This window comes from Aquila chrysaetos, chromosome 5 (assembly GCF_900496995.4).
Source record: "Aquila chrysaetos chrysaetos chromosome 5, bAquChr1.4, whole genome shotgun sequence".
In the NCBI taxonomy this organism is placed as follows: domain Eukaryota; kingdom Metazoa; phylum Chordata; class Aves; order Accipitriformes; family Accipitridae; genus Aquila; species Aquila chrysaetos.
Genome location: NC_044008.1, coordinates 44,110,683 through 44,129,178, shown reverse-complemented (window position 1 = coordinate 44,129,178; position 18,496 = coordinate 44,110,683). Strand labels below are relative to the sequence as shown.

At 41.2% G+C, this 18,496-nt stretch overlaps 2 protein-coding genes and 1 long non-coding RNA gene across 6 annotated transcripts in view; 1 reads left to right on the top strand and 2 right to left on the bottom strand.

Annotated features, from left to right (window-relative positions):
- The window catches only part of APBA2 (amyloid beta precursor protein binding family A member 2), a 110,972-nt gene extending 109,207 nt beyond the window's left edge, over positions 1-1,765 (bottom strand). For 2 of the 4 annotated variants that reach the window (XM_030015724.2, XM_030015727.2), the window contains exon 1: positions 1,657-1,765. The gene's annotated coding sequence lies outside the window, so the exon portion shown is untranslated. Of the gene's footprint in view, positions 1-1,052; positions 1,244-1,656 lie in introns of those variants that run through there. The other 2 variants (XM_030015725.2, XM_030015726.2) reach the window with 2 other exon arrangements.
- A 137-nt stretch (positions 1,766-1,902) lies between these two features.
- LOC115342004 lies at positions 1,903-12,385 on the top strand. Its single transcript, XR_003923598.1, has 3 exons — positions 1,903-2,377; positions 5,343-5,444; positions 12,155-12,385. It is a non-coding gene; the product is annotated as an uncharacterized LOC115342004 (long non-coding RNA).
- On the bottom strand, positions 8,619-18,116 carry MCEE (methylmalonyl-CoA epimerase). Its single transcript, XM_030015734.1, has 3 exons — positions 17,989-18,116; positions 12,678-13,018; positions 8,619-9,305 (listed from the first exon to the last, which is right to left on the bottom strand). Exons 1-3 carry the CDS (start codon positions 18,017-18,019, stop codon positions 9,153-9,155), a joined length of 525 nt encoding a protein of 174 aa, XP_029871594.1. The 5' UTR covers positions 18,020-18,116; the 3' UTR covers positions 8,619-9,152.
- Positions 18,117-18,496: the final 380 nt, after the last annotated feature.

Genomic DNA, 18,496 nt, shown 5'->3' with positions numbered 1-18,496 from the left:
GAAAGAAAAGCTCTTTCATGCTTGTCTGTCCCATATGGAGGAGAATGGACTACACAGTGATAAATTGCCATCTTATCCTTTAACATAAACTTCAATCTTATGCTTTTCAACATACAGATAACCAGCACATACTGTATTTTTACTTACGTGGCAATAAAGAATTATACTAAAATTCCTCCCTTTTGAAATTACCTAACGTGGAAATACTATTGCTTACACGCAACCACATAAAACTACAATAGCAGTTGTTCCTGGTTTTCAGTTCTGCTGGTTAAGTAATGAGGGATTCTTGGGTAACAGGTACAATACATGAAATACCTTTTCTGCAAATGGATTTCCCAGACCCTCCTGTGAAATTATAGGGTGCCCTTGACCAGGTAATACAACTGAAACACTACTTGCATTTTTTACCCAAACTGCTCACAGTAATTTAAGACTTCTTTTAAACATCACTGCAATGCACGTTCTTTCTGTACTATGAACATTGTATGATCTCTTGTCTTTATTTAAATTTCTTTCCTTTTATGCCCTCACTAGCATGCAACAACCATCAAAACGACATTGGGGATGCAAAGTATGTAAATCTGAAGGCGCAGACTGCTAGTTGAGGCAAAATAAGCCAGTCTGCCTTTCCAAGATGCAGCTCCAAACGCAGCATTCCCCTTCTCCCCCCCCCCATCCCTTTTGTTATGGCAATACAAAAACCTCCCACATATTAAAAAAACTGTTCAAAAGGGGAAAACAGACCATGCTATATTGTCTCATGCTGTTTATCCCAACAAAAAAATCAAGTATTCTTAACTGAGCGGCTTTTTCCCTCCAGACCCCATGATGAAGGGAACGGGGAAAGAGTGGATCAAAAGCTCTGATCCGTTTGCTGCACTGGCGGCATGAAATCAGAAACAAATACAAACTCTTAGCGGTGCTGCATCACACGAGGGCTCCTCTCGCATTTCTTTTCGCTCTATTACGGCAAACGGACTCTTAAGCCTCCCGCCCTCCCACAAAACACAGACATTACGCCTGTGTTGCATTGTCGGTCCCTGCATTACCGAAAGCAGACGTTAAGGCACAGCTGAGGTGAGGCGGTCGGGATGGCGGGCTGAGCCGGAGAGCTCGCAGCCGTCCCGAGAGGCAGCCGACCGCGAGCCGGCAGCGCGAGCCACCCGCTGTCCCCAACGGCAGCCCGGCTCTGGGGAGACGCTGCCCGCTCTCCAGCGGCTGACAGGAGGCGGTGGCGGCGCGGCTCCTCCGCCGCCGCCCGCCCGCCCGCCACGGCAGGCAGAAAGAGCGGCTCCGCGCCAGCGGGGACATGCGGGCGTGCGGCAGCCCCCCGTGCCGGAGCCCCCCGCCGCCGCGCCGCCGACCGCGACCACACCGGCGGCGACGCCGCCATGCCGCAGGGGCTCCCCTTCACCCGGGCTCCCCGTCTCCCTGCGGGCAGCTCGGCTGCCTGGGGATGAGGACGGGGCGGGCAGCCCCCAGCCCCGATTTCCAGCGGAGCAACGTCCGCGCGGGGCGGGGGCGGCCGCGGCGCCCCCTCAGCGCCCGCCCGGCCCCGTAGGCTCCCCGCTCCCCTGAGGGGACCCGCAGGGATGCTGCCGCCACACCCCCGGCGGAGCCGCCGGTCCCCCGCCCTGCGCCCCCGCTCCTTACCCCTGCTGGCAGCGGCGGGGCCGGTCCCCACCCCGCGGCGCGGCGGGGACACGGGGGCAGCTGCAGCCGCTCTTTTGTGTGCCTGCCTCAGCGCCACACACCGAGACGGCTGGTGGGCCCGGGAAGCTGCGTGCTACAATACCGCCGGCCGCCCGGGAACCTGCATGGCACATAGCCCGGCCGCCGCGGCGCCTCGGGGGGGGGCCGGGCCGGCGGGGCGCGGCGGGGCGGCCCGGAGTCCCCCCGCCTCTCCTCCGCATCGCCTCGGCCCGCTGCCCCAACCGCTCGGCTGTCCCCGGCCCTCCCTGCCAGCCTTCGTGCCCCGAAGCGCGGGCGTCACTGTCCACTCACCAGGTCCTGGTCGGCCTGCTCCCAGCGACGTTGGAAGAGGCAACGGCAGAACTCCCCGAGCTGCCTCACAGAGGGCCGGTGAGGTGATGCCGTGTTTGTACGCCCCTGAGTTTCTCACAAAATGGCACAAAAAGTGGGTGGCTTGGTGAGGCGGACTAACCCGCCAAATATGTTCTTCCACACATACTGAAGGCTGGAGGCCCAGCTCTGCGCCAGCTTCACAGGTGCCCACGGAGGAGCTTGCCCAGACCTGCACGCCGAGGAGAGCCGGTTGCAAGGCACGTCACTCCTGCACCCCCAGCCTGCAAGATGAAGCAACCCTTCAGCCCAGCTCTCCTTCGGGACCCCCTCAAGCAGCAGCGGTAGGCAGGTATGTTTGCTGGAGGCCTCCAGTCCTGCTGTGACGCGTGGCGAGGCCACCCTGCCCCAGCAGTCTGTACACCTAGGGACCCTGCTTCGGTGGTGGGCCATAGTGTGTGTTGTTTTCTGTGTCCTCCGTACCGTTTTTCTGTGAAGCGTGTTCCTGAATGCTAGCTGTGTAATCCTGCTAGTTAACAACCTCAGGCTTCCCTGTTGCTCGAAGTGCTCCGGTGCGACAAAAATCAAACACCGAAAGTTTGAACATTTACAGCAGTGGACAGCACTGGACACATTCCATCATATGGCCAGATTTATGAGATCAAATCATGATTTTTATGCCCTTGTGCAGATAATACATAGATCCCCCCATAAAGATTAAAAATGGAAGATGTGATGTGTAATATTTAAAAGCTCACTGAAGTGCGTTTCGCCAAGAATGTTTCTTACGGTGAATGATGAACTTAGTTGGTTCCTCAGGCCTTTTATTAGAAACTACTACATCTTTCTATTCCAGCTAGGTCACTGTCGTGGTTTAACCCCAGCTGGCAACTAAGCACCACGCAGCTGCTCGCTCACTCCCCTCCAACCCTGTGCGTGGGGGAGAGAATCAAAAAAAAGTAAAACTCATGGGTTGAGATAAAGACAGTTTAATAGAACAGAAAGGAAGAAAATAATAATAATAATAATAATAATAATAATAATAATACAATAATAATAAAAGAACTGGAATATACAAAACAAGTGATGCACAATGTAATTGCTCACCACTCGCCGACTGATGCCTAGTTAGTTCTCCAGCAGCCAACTCCCTCCAGTTTATATACTGGGCATGACATCACATGGTATGGAATATTCCTTTGGCCACTTTCGGTCACCTGCCCTGGCTGTGTCCCCTCCCAACTTCTTGTGCCCCTTCAGCCTTCTTGCTGGCTGGGCATGAGAAGCTGAAAAATCCTTGACTTAGTATAAACACTACTTAGCAACAACTAAAAACATGAGTGTGTTATCAACATTATTCTCATACTAAATCCAAAACATAACACTATACCAGCTACTAGAAAGAAAATTAACTCTATCCCAGCTGAAACCAAACAGTGATGGTGATTACTTTGTATATAAAGGAACTTATGTGATATCAAATGCTCTTTGGCCAATTATGACCGGACTTGCTCATAACTATGCAAATTTGAGACTTGTAGCTGTTCTTGAGTGTAAAAAGTAATCTTCCTCATGATAGCAAAAGTGAAAAGCTGTCCTAATGTAATTATATTGCATTCCAATCAGCTAGATATCAATGTTCCCTCTAACAGCTGTGTGTCCAACTTCATGTCCTTTTGTTTGCACTGGGGTAGCTATACCAGTTGCTTAGCACCCAGTCAAATTCCATGTACATGCAAAGGCCCTTCATGGAAACACCATTTTTTTTTTTATTCTTGGAGGTTTTTTTTTAGTTGTTAAGATTTCTGGTAAGATTCACTAACTACAGAATAGCCGTTTGCTACTAACAGGCTATCTTGTATCATGGTTTTCTACGGTGACTTTTCTCATCTATCCCTTTCTATATCCTAATTACTTGACTGATTTTGGTTGTCTTTTAAAGATAATGAGAACTTAAACATTACATAAACTGTAACAGAACTACAGGAAGTTATATATAATCTGTAGATGGGGCTTTTAAACCTTTGGCAAATTGTGTTTTAATTAACATTATTAATTCTCAAAATTGTTAACTTGATGAAATAACCTCATTGTACGTAAGGAAGTTTTCACCTTCTCAATCAATATACCAAAAGCAGTATTCCCAGCTTGATAGGGCAAGTATGTGTTTTCTTTTTGAAGTTACTGCAGCTGCAAGTGTTGTACTACAAATAACCTCTGAAAGACTGCAAGGGTACCAAAGGGAGTGGGTTATATTTTTTAACTTCCTAAATTTAAGTTCCTAACAAACATTCTCCCTCCACCTCATTTTGGAGACAGTGACTCAAACAGATGGTTATTATAGAAAATTACATACCAAAATGGGAGGTAAAAACAAGGTACATCATATCAGTCCAATAATGCATGTCTTCCTTACTTTTCAGTTTCTGGAAATAATCTTTTCCATACAAGCCAGCCACAGATGCGGAAGCAGGATATTCCCCCTATTTAATGCAAACTGTGCATCGTCACATATAACTCCACCGTACCCACAGTTACTAGTTACTTCAGAATTTTTTTTTTTTTAAATCATGGCTTAAACCTATCTTTATTACTGAAAAAATGCAATGTTAAAAATAAGTAAAAATCTTCATTAAAGATCTATTTTATAGAAGATTCTAGTACCTATTTGCTATTTTATGTTAACAAAGCATAACAGTTAAAAGGTCACTTTAGATGACACTTTAGATTGCACCTTGAAAAGTCATGAAGTGCTTCAAAATATATCATTACTTTAAAATGTTTAAGAGAGAACTCTTCCTCATTTGTGAATCTATGCTATAAACTTGGTAGTTAACAATGCTGTTTAACAATATGCAAGACAGTGCAAATGAACATGAAACTAGATAGATGACATCATGTTATAGATATTATAAGGATTATACCATCCCGGGAGGCAAACCTTCACAATAAGATAAATTTACATTTCCTAAAATGTTCAAACTGCTTTGAAAATGCTTTTCAAAGGTGACAGATTTTGCATTCCTAAGAAGGTGAGGTCCTCCATTTTAAAATGTCAGCATTGGGCCAACTAATTTATACATTGTTGTTAGTTTCCATTTCCATATTAATCTTACATCATTCAATGTTCCAAGTTTAAACTGTCGGTTACCTTTCTGTCTCTAGGGCCACCCTGCACCCTTAGGAGAAGCACCAGGGCTACCATTTTAGGGATTTCTTCTGTTTCACAGTCTAATAATTTGGCCAACATAACTGCTTTGGTAAAAGCATTGAGTATTTATTGAAACAATTAACTCTAACGTCTTCTCCTAATTAAGGGTTCTTGAGTCCAACAAGCCCAAGTCAGATCACTACAGGAAGAATTTCTTCTAAGGAGAGAATCAAATGAAGCAGCAAGGAAATCATTCAGAGCACCTACTGTAAGTACCTCAATTAGATATTGTAAACATCTCCATGTTTCCTGGTCTTTCTACGAGACTTCCTTGGTCACACCAACTTCCATTCATCTATGTTAGCAATAAAGTCCAAATCCAAGGACTGTCCGTAACGATAGACAGCAATGCTTCTGCATGTGCATTAAGAAAGTGAACTCTAGTCTCAGCATTAAACACAGAAGTATTATCCACCCAGGAAGTGGTCTGCAGAAGCAAGTGCCATCTTCAGTTCCTCTTGTAATTCATCCACAGCTTTCTAAATTTTCAGGCTGTGTTAACTGTATTAAGGCACTGTAGCTGTGGCATCATGATAGAGTACATTCTTCCAAAACTTGTGATAAATTGGGTAAATATGGTAATAAGGAAAGCAATTGAATTCAGAATGAAATACCCAGTGTTGTTTGTTTTTTTTTAATTCAGATGAATTAATTGCAGTAGTGATGTGACCAGAGTTTTGCAGATTTGCAAAACTATAAGGTTAGCTTTTAAAAGACATGTAGTTAGTTCTTTTCTCAGCTTTTTGAGTTTGCTTCTAGGTTTGTCTCATCATACAGAATAGGATTCATTCTGCAGCCTGTTCTCCTCCTCCCACCTAGGAGAGACTTCAGGGTTGCATAGAGGAAGTCAAAAAAGATATCTCACATCATTTAATTATGAGCCCTTTAGATGCCTGCGTAATGTTGATGGAGTCCAGAAAAATGTGTCTTGTCTGCCTTAGGCAGCATAAAATGGGAACATGCTTGAGCTCAGAGGGGAAAAAAGGCACATGGAGAGACTGGAATGGGGAACTTGCACTTGACAAATGACCCAAGCATGAGAAAATTTACGGGCAAAATATAAACACCTCATCTTCTGAAAAGCTGGACATTAGCAGAAAAGAAAGTTACCCTGTACCTTTTGAACACCCCCCCAAAAAAAAACCAAACCAAACCAAATACCCGTTGTCAAAGCCTAATTCCCTTCCGAGCTAACCAGGCTCCAGTTATTTGAATCACTTGTTCTTTCCAGGAGTTGTATACTGGTGTAATGGGTATATCGTTAAATGTCCCTCCACTGGAAGAAACAAATCACAGTTCTCTATTGCTCCAGTTTCCATCCCTGACTTTCTACTGTTTTTCTTGATGTTATTCACCTTTTACAATCATGGCAGTGACAAAGGGTAGGGCCCATATATCTGACACCCCCCCCGCCAACCCCTTAGAAAGTCAGAACAAAGAATGACTTGGGAAGGCTGCCTTGTTTAAGGTGAAGGACTAGAAGTTTATTACAAGTATAGGGGCTGATCCTGCACCCACTGAAGTCTATGGGAGTTAGGCTTATGAACAGGAAACTTCTCCCAATGTGTCTTAGATGTCTTCAGATTCTTCAGCTGTCCAACCCTCTTGGCTATTCCTTCCAAGTCTAGAGCTCCAGAGGTGGAAATTATCATATCTTGTAGCGCATACCCAGACAAGTAAGGGGGTCTGATCCCACCAAATGGTAAGAGCTTATAATAAGCATGCCCTGCTTTTGGGTATTGACTACTTTTGCAGACCTAAACTCTCTTTTTTGGGGGGTTTGTTTTTTTGTTAATATCTTGACTACCAACTTGGTAGGAGTCAGATTAAATGTATAAACTGTGAGTGAGATAGGAGCATGACTTAGTTATGATGAACAAAATACATCAGCTGACATAGTGCTAGGCAACCCCACTGCAGTCAGTCAGGAAAATTGCCGGTTACTAGCTAAAAGCATTACAAGTCTCTTTCTGCTAATAAGATGGGGAGAACAATGAGGCAAGTGGAGTAAGTATTGTTTACTTAAAATCTCCACTCCCTATTACTATATTAAGCAACTACTCTGAGTATATTGATAGATGTCATACACAAAATTCCATGTCTTTCAGACAGGACAAAGAAGTGGAGTATGAACCTAGGGAGGACTGCCCTGTTTTCTGTTGCACCAAACTAAGGGTATTAGGTTCAAAGACTTCTGTTCAATTATCTTGACAGGTAACCAGCAAGTCTTCTAGTCTTGGCATTCCTATCCTAGTTTTGCAGAAAAGATGCCTCACCATCTTTGAAAGAACAGAAAGACAAAAGCAGCTTTGCTAATGGAATGTCTCCTAGAATGGCAGAATCGTATTTCAGGAATATCAGATCATCCTGCTTTTCCATCATGAGCCTTAGGATTTCTAAATTCAAACAATTTAGAATTTAGATCACAAACTACCATCTAAATAGCCATTTAATGAAACTCAAGAACCCTGCAGAAGCCTGTATTTTTCTTAAAATATGACAGAAAGAGTATTTGTTTTGAGGACAAAACTATCTAATTTAAAAAAAATGCATGGCTTTGCAGAGTTTTTTTCAGAAGTAAAATTCATGAGGAAGCATCAATGTCTTTAAAGCCCTGCTTAAATCTCAGGTCAACATTATAGTTGTATTTTGTTGTAGCAAACATGACACAGAACACAAATAATTCAATTTCCATTAAGTAAAAATTCTCCTAGACTAAAATGAACTTACTTCTTATCAAGCTGAAACTATTCACTGTATATGCAGAGATGTAGGAAAACATAAAATTTAGATTGTCATTTAGCTAGGAAAAAATATGACTTTTAAGGATGAAGAAAACTAGGGAAACAGCAATTTCTACAGCTGACACGTCAAAACAAACCTATAAAAGAAAGTATCAGGACAAACACTGCTTGCTTAACGTAAACCAATAAAGTGAAGTCTGTCCATGAATAAGTCAACAAACTGTGACTGCAGTCTACCAGAAATGTAAGTATGCTGGCATGCTCTCTAAGACAGTGAACATAATCAAGACTTATGTGGCTTGTGTTTTCCACTGATTTTATAAGTGCTTTTTCATAGGAAAACCATATTTATAAAGTAAGTAAAAAGATTAATCACTATTTGTTCAGGTCTCTCCCAGATATCTTCCTATGGATAAAGCTTGAAAAACAAATGTTCAATACCTGAAAAAAACTAAAATGTAACAAGTACATTACAGCCTGAAATATATTTCAGGCAAATAATTTTTCAGGTACTTTTCTCACATTGCCTGCATATCCACAGAGTTCATAAAACAACTAAATGATGATTTATGCATGGTAACTTCCTTGGCAGTAATTGTCATGCCAAGGAAAACTTATTTACTGATTGCAGACACCCATACAGTAACATAAGTATTTTTTTATTGCATGAACCAATCAATCAGTGTGAAGCACAGATGGTGAATGGTGAAAACAGAAAATACAATGTTCGTTCTTCCTTAATTTCTAAAGGAAATATCTAAGCTATATTGTTGTCACTGAGAAGTGGGTCTCTGCTCTGAAATGTAGAGCAAAATAACGTGGGTTGACCTAGAAACTGTACAGTTTCTGTGGTTACAGAGCTAAAATCATGCTGCAAACATGAGGCAACAGAACATAAATTACTATGTTACCTATGTAACTTGGCTCATGTATTTGTCTTTAGAATCACAGAGAAATCAAGAAATGTCAACATACTGATTCTGAAAATCAGATCAACAACAACAAAAAAGAAAATGACCCTAAATCTGTAGCACTATTTCAGTACTCCAAAGCTGTACTTAATCCACAGGAACTACAGTGAACTTGTAAAGGCTGAATACCACATCAATATTCCCAGCACCAGCTAAGTAACTTCATAACTAATCTATTGTTTTATTTATGAATATTACAGCTCAAGCTTGCTCAAGTTCCACAAGGACCCCATGACAATCTTTAGGGTGAAGAAAAATCACAGGTTTGCCATGTGCACCTATTTTTGGCTCTTCACTCAATATTCGTATCTTTTTTTTCTTCAGTTCTGTCATAGCCGCTTTTATGTCATCAACCTTATAAAAGAAAAATACAGTTCACAGAAATGAACATATTACATTGTATTATGCAGATTCTACATTTAGGAAAAATAATGTAATTTCTTACTAAAATATTATTTCTAAATTCTAATATAATTCTGAAAATCAATTAAATTATAAAAGTTTTAAAACATCTAGTCTTAAAAATAAAAATCCTACAGAAGTTTGCATTTGTTATTTGAAGATTTTATGAAATATTATTTAAATAGATTGTGCTATATTTAAGAAATTAAACAAAAATCACTCATACACAAAGCCCATTGATTTTTTGATGTTGTTACTTTATTAGGACTCCATAAATAATCTAAACCCTGCATTACTATTACTAAGAAGATCATATTGCTTTCAAACTATCAATAACTAAAGAAGAATGCTTCCCTGTCTAATTGATGACAGAACACTGAGTCATTAGATGCTGGTAAAAAGGGGGAAAATGGGCAGAAGGTAAAAGGAAAGTCCCTTTTAGATTTATACATCCTCCTTCTCAGTAGGTTAAGCTTCATAAAATTTCCTAAGAAAAACCTTGGAATTATCAGAAACATACCCAGAATATGACCTGGTTTTCCTATTGAACTTAATTTAATAATAGCCTTTAACATAATATTTCAGTACAGTTTCCTGCAGAAATATGTAGTTAACAAAAACATGTCTACGCTGTATAATGTGATCTTAAGTCTGATGTCATGTCATCAGATGAAATTTGAATTTTCCCAAACCTTAAATGCATTCATTCTTTGAAATAATAAAATTAGCACTCAGGTTAGCAAATCCAAGAGTCAATAACCAATAAAGACCTAGAATTAAAATAACAGCATTGCTGTTTTTGAAGCCTGAGGTGACTGGACATAACTTGGTGAATAAACTTGCATGATGGCATTGTAAGGAAGAAGGAAATACCTAGCTTTTATTCAGAGAAACAGACATCAGTTAATCCGTACTCATTTGCAGCAGTTTTGTTCATAAAAATTCTGAACTCACTGCAGTTCTTCCTACATACAACTACCAGCCTGCTAAAAAAAAAAGAAATGACTGTCAAGTTTTATCTAAAATAAAACAGCACATGTAATGTGTGCCATAGCCCCCTCCAGGTTGTTTCCCCAAGCAGAAAACCCACTGCAGCTGCTGCTCCTGTCCTGCAGAGATGGCCAGAAGAGGAACTGTGTCTGGGCTCAGCTGGAATGAATTACTGCATCCTCAAGGAAGCAGTGAGAGTAAATAGTGGAAAGCCTGTGGGTGCATCAGTGTTAGGAGAGTATCAGGCTCAGATTTCTCTCTTATTCTACCAAGCGTCCAGCATGCTTTTCATTGCAGGTATTAAATGCAATTATAGCTAGTTAGAAATAATTTAAGTTCTTCTTAAAATGTTTCTTTTGTCTGAAACAAATTTCCCTATCAAAACATCTGTCTAAAATTTTCCTTTGAATAGTAAGACAGAAGGAAGAAATGAAAAGCATTTTGATAAACTTGTGAGGCTTCCCCTCCAGTATGGAAAGAATTTTTACAATTCAGCTTTTTGTAATAAAATTGTTCATAGAAAGATATTTCTACAAAATATTTTTTTAATTTCAAATGAACAATCAATTGACACTGAAGTTCTTTTATACTTTTTCTGAAAACTATTTTTGCTCAACTTCAGAAGATGACATATCTTTGAAATTGTAAGATTTTCCATTCTGTGGAGAATGGAAAATTGGAGGAGGGAGGTTAATATCTTTTTGATTGACTATGGTAGTGACCAAATCTGTTTCCAGTCCCACTTAAACAGCAGGTCAACAATGGATTGCTTTTTTCTCCATGTAAATTAGTCTATAATCTTCCATTGGTTTTTACGTGGAGACAAACATGAGGGACTTAGGGCAATCTTTTTTTTTTTTTTTTTTTTTGGTGTAGAGACTCTATTAGTGAATTACAAGACTTCATTTAGGAAAATCTGGCTGCCAGTTGCACTAGCTAACCCGATTAAAGGAAATTAACAGCTAGATTATGACTCCTGGCTCGCTTGACCTACTGTATAGAGTTATAAATTTTTATCACAACACTTCTACATTGTCCAACATGGTATAATTAGCATGTCCTGTTCTTCTCAATTTTCATAATTAACAGTATGAGTTCCCTTGACAGCCATCTTTGATTTATCTGCAACAAGATCATCTCCCATACAAAATGGAGATCTACATAGAACAATTTCAGCTGGTAACAAATATTTCTTGAAATGTCTTAAAAGGGATTACATATACTTGAAACTCTTGGGAGCTTTCAGCTCTTTGCTGAGAAATACCTACAACTTCTTTGTCTTCTACCTGTAAGTAAGTACCACTGGTCTTTTACAGAGGGCTGGAGGTCTTTTTCGGTCTTACTGCAAATCACTTCTTTCTTCTACACACCTCATTTCCTAAGTTCAGCTGAGGTCCTTCACATTTCTATAGCAGAACTGCCTAGCAATACAATTTAGGGTCAATTTAAGCAGAATTAATTTTCTTATTCTTGAACATCTGCAAATAGACAAACTTAATGTAAGAAAAATTGCAATGCCTGTGTGTATGCAAAATTTCTCAATTCTCAATGAAAGCGTGCAACTGCAAGTACTGGTCTTTATAGATGTATTCTGAAAACAACTTTTACTCACATCAGTAATCCCATTACTTTTTATTATTACACTTTGCATGAAATAATAAAAGTTTGCAAGACTCAGATCTGTAAAATATTAAAAACATGTATCATGGGCAGCAGCATGAAATTTTGCATCAAACCTCTACACTAAAACATGAGTATGCTAAATAAGATAACTACTTTACCCAGCACCTTTACGTCTTGTGTACTTCCAGACCAATCTCTCTTTGATTGACAAGAAAGAACAGGACAGAAGAATCTCTGGAGACTTTACTGCTGTTTGTAAGTACAACTGATAATCTTTTTTGACTTCTGTATACAATTATCAACTAAATATGGAACAGGAAGAAACTTCTGAAAATCTAAACTGACTTCGCTTAAACTTACAACTCCATCTTTTTCCAGTCCAGATGTCCTTTCTAGGTCAGAAAGTTGATGCCTGTTAAACAGCCTTCACAAGCCCCTGGGCTTGTCCACCTTCCACACTGGATACTTAACCCTCCCCTCCTCAATTTAATCTTTAGAGCATCAAAGAGGAAAAAATTATCATATAGCTCATGAAATTGAACTGTGATTTCCAAAACAGAAAAAAGGCATGTTTAAGACTTCTTATGCAATATAAATTCTCACAGGTATGACAGCCTTATATATTTGTTCTTGACAAAGGTCAAACCTATGAAAAAATTATGCATACTTTAATATCTCTATCTTACTATATGATATATTGTGTTAAAATACCTCAATGCAGATATGATGCATTCCTCCAGTCTTGTTTTTTTGCAGAAAGCTTGCAATGGGACTTTTCTCTCCTAAAGGATGCAGAAGTTCCAGCTTGGTATTACCCAGCTCCACAAAAACAATGTAGACACCATGTTCGGGAAGAGCAACAGTCTCGCTCACCTGTGCTCCTAACACATCTTTATACAAGGACTGAGCTTTCTCCAAATCAGGTACTGCAATTGCTACATGATTAAGTCGGCCCAGTTTCCACAAAGAGCTTGGAATGTTTTGAGAAAAGGAATTCGATGATGATGGAGTTCGTATTGCGGGAGCTGAAGTCTGCCATCTGGTAAGAAGCCCTGAAAAAAAGTGAATAGCACCGATACAATACTTTTGAGAAAGTATCAATATCTGCTCTTTCCCCTTTTAATGAGGCCTATATAACTCCTACGTCATAAGCACACCAGTGTGAAAAGCTGAAGGTACACTGAGACCAAGGAAAGAATTCTTCTGTAGTACTAATGAAATGTAGCTCAATGAAAATTTTTTTCAGAGACTATGTAATTATTTAGAAGTCTTAAAAAAAAGCCCAAACACAAACTTGGTGTAAATGCTTACATATGCCTGTTAAAAAGAGGAATACATGGCCAAATGTAATGGTCAACTGTATAATGTACTGAAAAGTGACTTCTGAATTTTTCAGAGCTTCTTACAAAATAGAGAAAGAAATGAGGATATGCCTATACATCTAAAAGTTATAACAAAAACCAGGAAAACCCAAACAAAACCTTGGACAGAACTGATACTGCAAGAACCAAAAGATAAAAGACTTGAGCTCTCAGCTGTCAGAGCTAACTCCAGTAAGGAAAGAAATGTCGTGTTGCATCTGAGGCTTAAGGAATCCTAAAATCTCCTGAGTTTGATTTAATATTTTCCCTTTCTCCAATGATTAAGACATTTGCCCTTCTTACTTTTCACATGCCACACAGGTCTTCTACTTCGTTTCACCGATCTGTTTCAAGATGTTTAGAAATATTTCAGTTCTAAGTACTGTGAACAATATCATGTCCAACTGATCAATAATAATTCAGAAGATTATCTTTAAAAGGTCAAAATCATAATAGCTTTTTTAAAGTAACTAGTGCCACTGACTTCAGGGTGACTTACAAAAGAAAAAGTGTATGATTTGGCTCATCATAAATGAAAAGGTAATTACAAAAAAATACTGGATGACCATATGACACAAAGGTAAGGGCTAACATGTAGACAAAAGATGGAGAAGTCATGGAGAAACTCAGTGTCATGAAAAACTCCTTAGATATCAACAGAACTCTTCACTGACTGCTCTGACAAGGCAGTACTGAACCTAGCACTGTGTCGAATTGCTGTGTTGCTCACAAATAGTTCTAGGGTTGCTTGGGGTTTTTTTAAATCACTAAAAAAGATACAAAATGAGGATACTTACGAATGAATTACATTAAAAATTAATCTGTCAGAGTACTAGAATCTGGAGAGGTTGGGGCTAGGGGAGAAATTGTGATCATATCAGTTGTTTCTAGCACCAGAATTAGAATTAGATGAAAGGATATATTCATAACAGCCGCATTTTGCTTTCATGCCAGTTTGCTTTAGGCCATGTCAGAGTTCCCAATGCCTCAAGGCCAAGCTAGAGGCATCTCAGCATTCTGGAAGTCTTTGAGGCATTCTTAGCTTTAAATTCACAAATGTGCTATTTTGCTAAGAGATTGTGCAAAGGATGCACTGAGATTCTGGATGGTGTGCAATACACTGAGGATAGCCTGGCGTGCATTTTTTCAGACTCTTTATACTCTGTAAGGTTAGTAGTAGCTGTAATTAATCAGCTAGCTTCACTGTATGAAACTGTATGAAACATTTCACAGGAATTCAAGATTCTACAGCTATCAGTTTTTCTTCACAAAGATAACTGATGCAGTCCTTAAATCTAAGCCTTTCTGAGCATTGTGCTGTGATGGAAGAAGTGTTTGTGTGTATTTGAGACTTAAAATTACAACATGCAATGTACATACTTCCAAAGACTTAGTATCACAAAAGTAAGTCTATTCAGAATCTTTTGATAATACTAAATCAACATCCTACATTAAGTATTTCCAGAAACTTGCCCAGTTCTGCAAGTAACTGTCCTGGAGTATTTCTTGCCAGCCTTTCACACAGTACATCCTGTCACCTCCTTCATCACAGCCAGAAGTTCTGGACAATTCTTTTTCACTTGTTACCTTTAGGCTATCATACTGGCATAGTAGAGCAACTCAGTATTTCCAAGTACTTTTCAACTTTTTACATGTTAAAAAAAATCCCCTAGCAGCTTCTACACAGAAGAAAAATTCTTGTTTTTCAGATGTCTGTGCTGAAACTATTTTGTAGATAGACTTGCCATCTCAATGCAGCTGTATTGCGTGAACAAAGCAATTGCCTGAGGAAGCAATACTATGCAATGCTTATAATGTACAAAATAAGAAACATGCAGTATCTAGTTGGCGTAATTAGAGGCATGGATAATTAACTAGACTAGAGTTTGACCAGATCACCAGAGTAAATAACATATTAAAAAATTAAAAAAAAAACAAACCATGCCCGCCATACAGTCTTTTCTTTCCACCTAAGATTCTACCTAAGTAGTTCTGTTTCCTACAATAATTTCTTAAGACCTGATTCAATTCTTGCTGAAGCAAAGAGGAGGTCAGTATTCTGCAAAAAAGAAAAATCCTTCCAAAGATAAGGACCACTTACTTTATCATTTGTTATGTTTCCTAAAGCCTTTTATTGCTTCATTCCTTCTTCCTAATATTAACAGACCCCAGTTCAGTAGAAATACTAATGTAAATTCTTCAAGCAATCTTTACTGATGGGAAAGGCTAGGATTTTTCACATTCTTTTTCACATCTCCCATCTATAATTCTTGCTGTACTTCACACAGGGCATATGACTACATGATTATTATAATTTAATTTGTAGTTTGTCTATTTTCAAGTAAACTGACAGAAAGCAGAGAGACAGACTTACTCCGATATTACTGAAGCAATAGCAAAAAGAATAGAAAATGCTATTTCTGTCGGGTTCTGCCCAAGAAACGTTTGATTTTTGTTATCTGGAAAGATAACAGATTGAAGAAGTGAAGTATATTCCTAGGATTCTTGTAAAGTCAAGTTAAATGCCCACTCATATGACAGTATTATTTATGCATCTCTTCATTTCCTCCTCTCACTTAATAGATTGGGTGGTGGAACTCTATATACAATTTTTCCTATGAGTATGTAGGGGCAGAGGACTCTTCAAGCAGGTTTGGGGTTTTTTTTCTTTTACTTTATTCTATGAAGTCTTGTGAATTTATCCTAGCTCTAGTCATATGCATATAGAGCTTTAACGGAAACCCATAATTACCAGTATGAATTGACTGAGATTAAACAAAAAGCATTTCTGTTTTTCTTGCATTATACAGATTAGTAACTATGTAGATTAGTTACTTAAAATTCTGATCATCATCTTCTTCTAACCCAGTAATCAAAAGATGACCCTGCTGTGAAAAAGAAAGCTTTTCAGCAAACTTCAGATTGAAACCCCATCACTTCCATGTTTCAGGAAAGAAACGCTTATGTTTATGCATATATCACAAAACTAGTCCTATTAACTGTTGTGGCTAAATTCTTCAATCACAAAAGTATTTCTCCACTGACTTACAGAATTATTCAAGTAATTCTTAACTTTCTCCAATGTTAAAAAAATTACTTTCTCTGCTGTATCTGTCCTGCTTGAAAAACTTGCATATGCTGACCAAACTCACCCCTGCAGTTGCATCTCCTGGTATGTACAGCATTTGCCTCTACTGTTTTTTTTTTTTTTAAGACCTCATTTTTCAAACACTGACAACCAAATCTGAATTTTTCTAGATCTTTAGTCCTTTAGAGAAGATTCAGCTGATGTTGCTTTCATATAGGATTGCTGGCTTCCTAGCCTCAGTGATACTACAGAATGTATGTCAGCTTCTTCAGCTTAATTTGAAGAATATTTTTAAATTGATCTATTTGGGTTTTATTCTATTAATGATTGACTGATCTACTAGTATTATGCACATCAGAGTTTAAACATGTACAGTTGTACCAACTGAGGCTTAGATTCCGTAACAGAGCTGGTTATGAAGCAGCAAGTCTGAAGTACCCCATAAAATGAGATCCTCATCCTTCAACTATTTATTCGTAGGCTTGTTGCTCCTTATGTGGGGCAGTGTTCATTGACTTACACGGCTAAGTAATCAAACGCAAGCCAAATCCAACTGAATTCAGTCATGTTCTCTACGAGGAGGTTGTGCAACTGTGGGTCGCAGTAAGAAGAACCTCGTCACTGGTCACTGCTCTACTGTCAACCATTTCAGGTTGAGAAAAACTCCCAGGCATGGAGAGGATGCTGTCACCATAGGGAGTTTGGCATAGAGGGGCTGTGCATTAGCTCTCTGGGCCAAATGGAGAAAGGCCATAGTCTGGCCATTCTTAAATCCCAGCGATTTCACGGTGGCGTTAGCGTCTTGGAAACTTTGCCAGCCAATAAGGCTTAGGTCATCCATAGTGCTGCTCTGCTCTGTGCTGGAGGTGGCTTTTGGGAATCAGATGGGCTCCATAGTTCCTAGAAACTAATCTCACTTTGCTGCAGCTCTGGTTTCCTCCATTAAACTGCAATTATACAAAGGTGTTTTCATTCCCAGAATCCCACTGATCGATCATGGACAGCACTGAGTCTCTCATTCACTCCTCTCCTGCAGTCTATGGCTACCAAGTAAAATAGTGTGGTTTAGGTACAGCGAGTTTAACCTGCCCTTTCTTACTATCAAGGCAGTGAACAGGCCACATAATTACAATGGACGGGAAATGACTTTGCATTTGACTGCCAAGTTGCACCTTCAAAAGACAAGCTCCTCCTTGCGCCTTAAGTATTGTTTGGAGTTTGCGGCGTAAGTTTATTCTAAGCCAGATAATGTCAGTTGTTAATATACCCGTCACCCGGATCAGAAGGCCTAGTTTTTATTTATAACAGCAGTTCCGTTTTGTTGTGGCCCGTAAGGCTCTCCCGTAGAGCCTCGGGCCCGCTCCCGCACCCCGGGCGGGCAGGGGCGGCGCGATGCCGCTCTGACGGCCCGCCCGGCCCCAGCACGAAGCGGGACCGCCCGCCGCCGCGGGGCAGGAGCTCCAGCCCGGAGCGGGTGCCGAGACCCGCGGCCGACCCGGGCCCGAGGCCTGAGGCCGCGCCGCCGCCCCCCCGGCCCCGCCGCCCGCCCCGGCCCGCCCGGCCCCCACGTTACCGGCCGCCGCGCGCCGCAAGCAGGCCGCCATCTCGCCGCCCCGCCGCTCGCAGCCAGCCCGCCCGCAGGCAGGCGGGGCCTGGTCGCGGGGGAGCGGCCGCCCTCCGCCGTCACCACGGCAGCGGCCGGCGCCGGCCCCGGCCCCGGTCCCCCGGCCGGCCGGGGCTGAGCCGGGAGCCCTTCGGCGGGGTGAACAGCGCGGGGCGTCTCGGTACGAGGCAGCGGCGATGGCTGCGTCACGCCGAGGGGCTGGTGAGCCCTCGCTGGGGCGCCCTCGGTGGGCGCACTGCCCGGTGCCTTTCCCAGAAGGACAAAGCTCCCCCGGGCAGGGGCGGGCGCTACGGCCGCTGACAGCGGGCCGGCCGCCCGGGAGCTGAAGCCTGCGGCTGACTGCGGGGAGGCGGCTGTGCGGCGCGCCTCAGCCGTGCCGGTGCGCGCCGCTCGCCTCTGCGGGGGAGCTCTGGGCACGGCATTTATCTGGAAAAAGCAAGTGCAAAAGGGGCCAGCT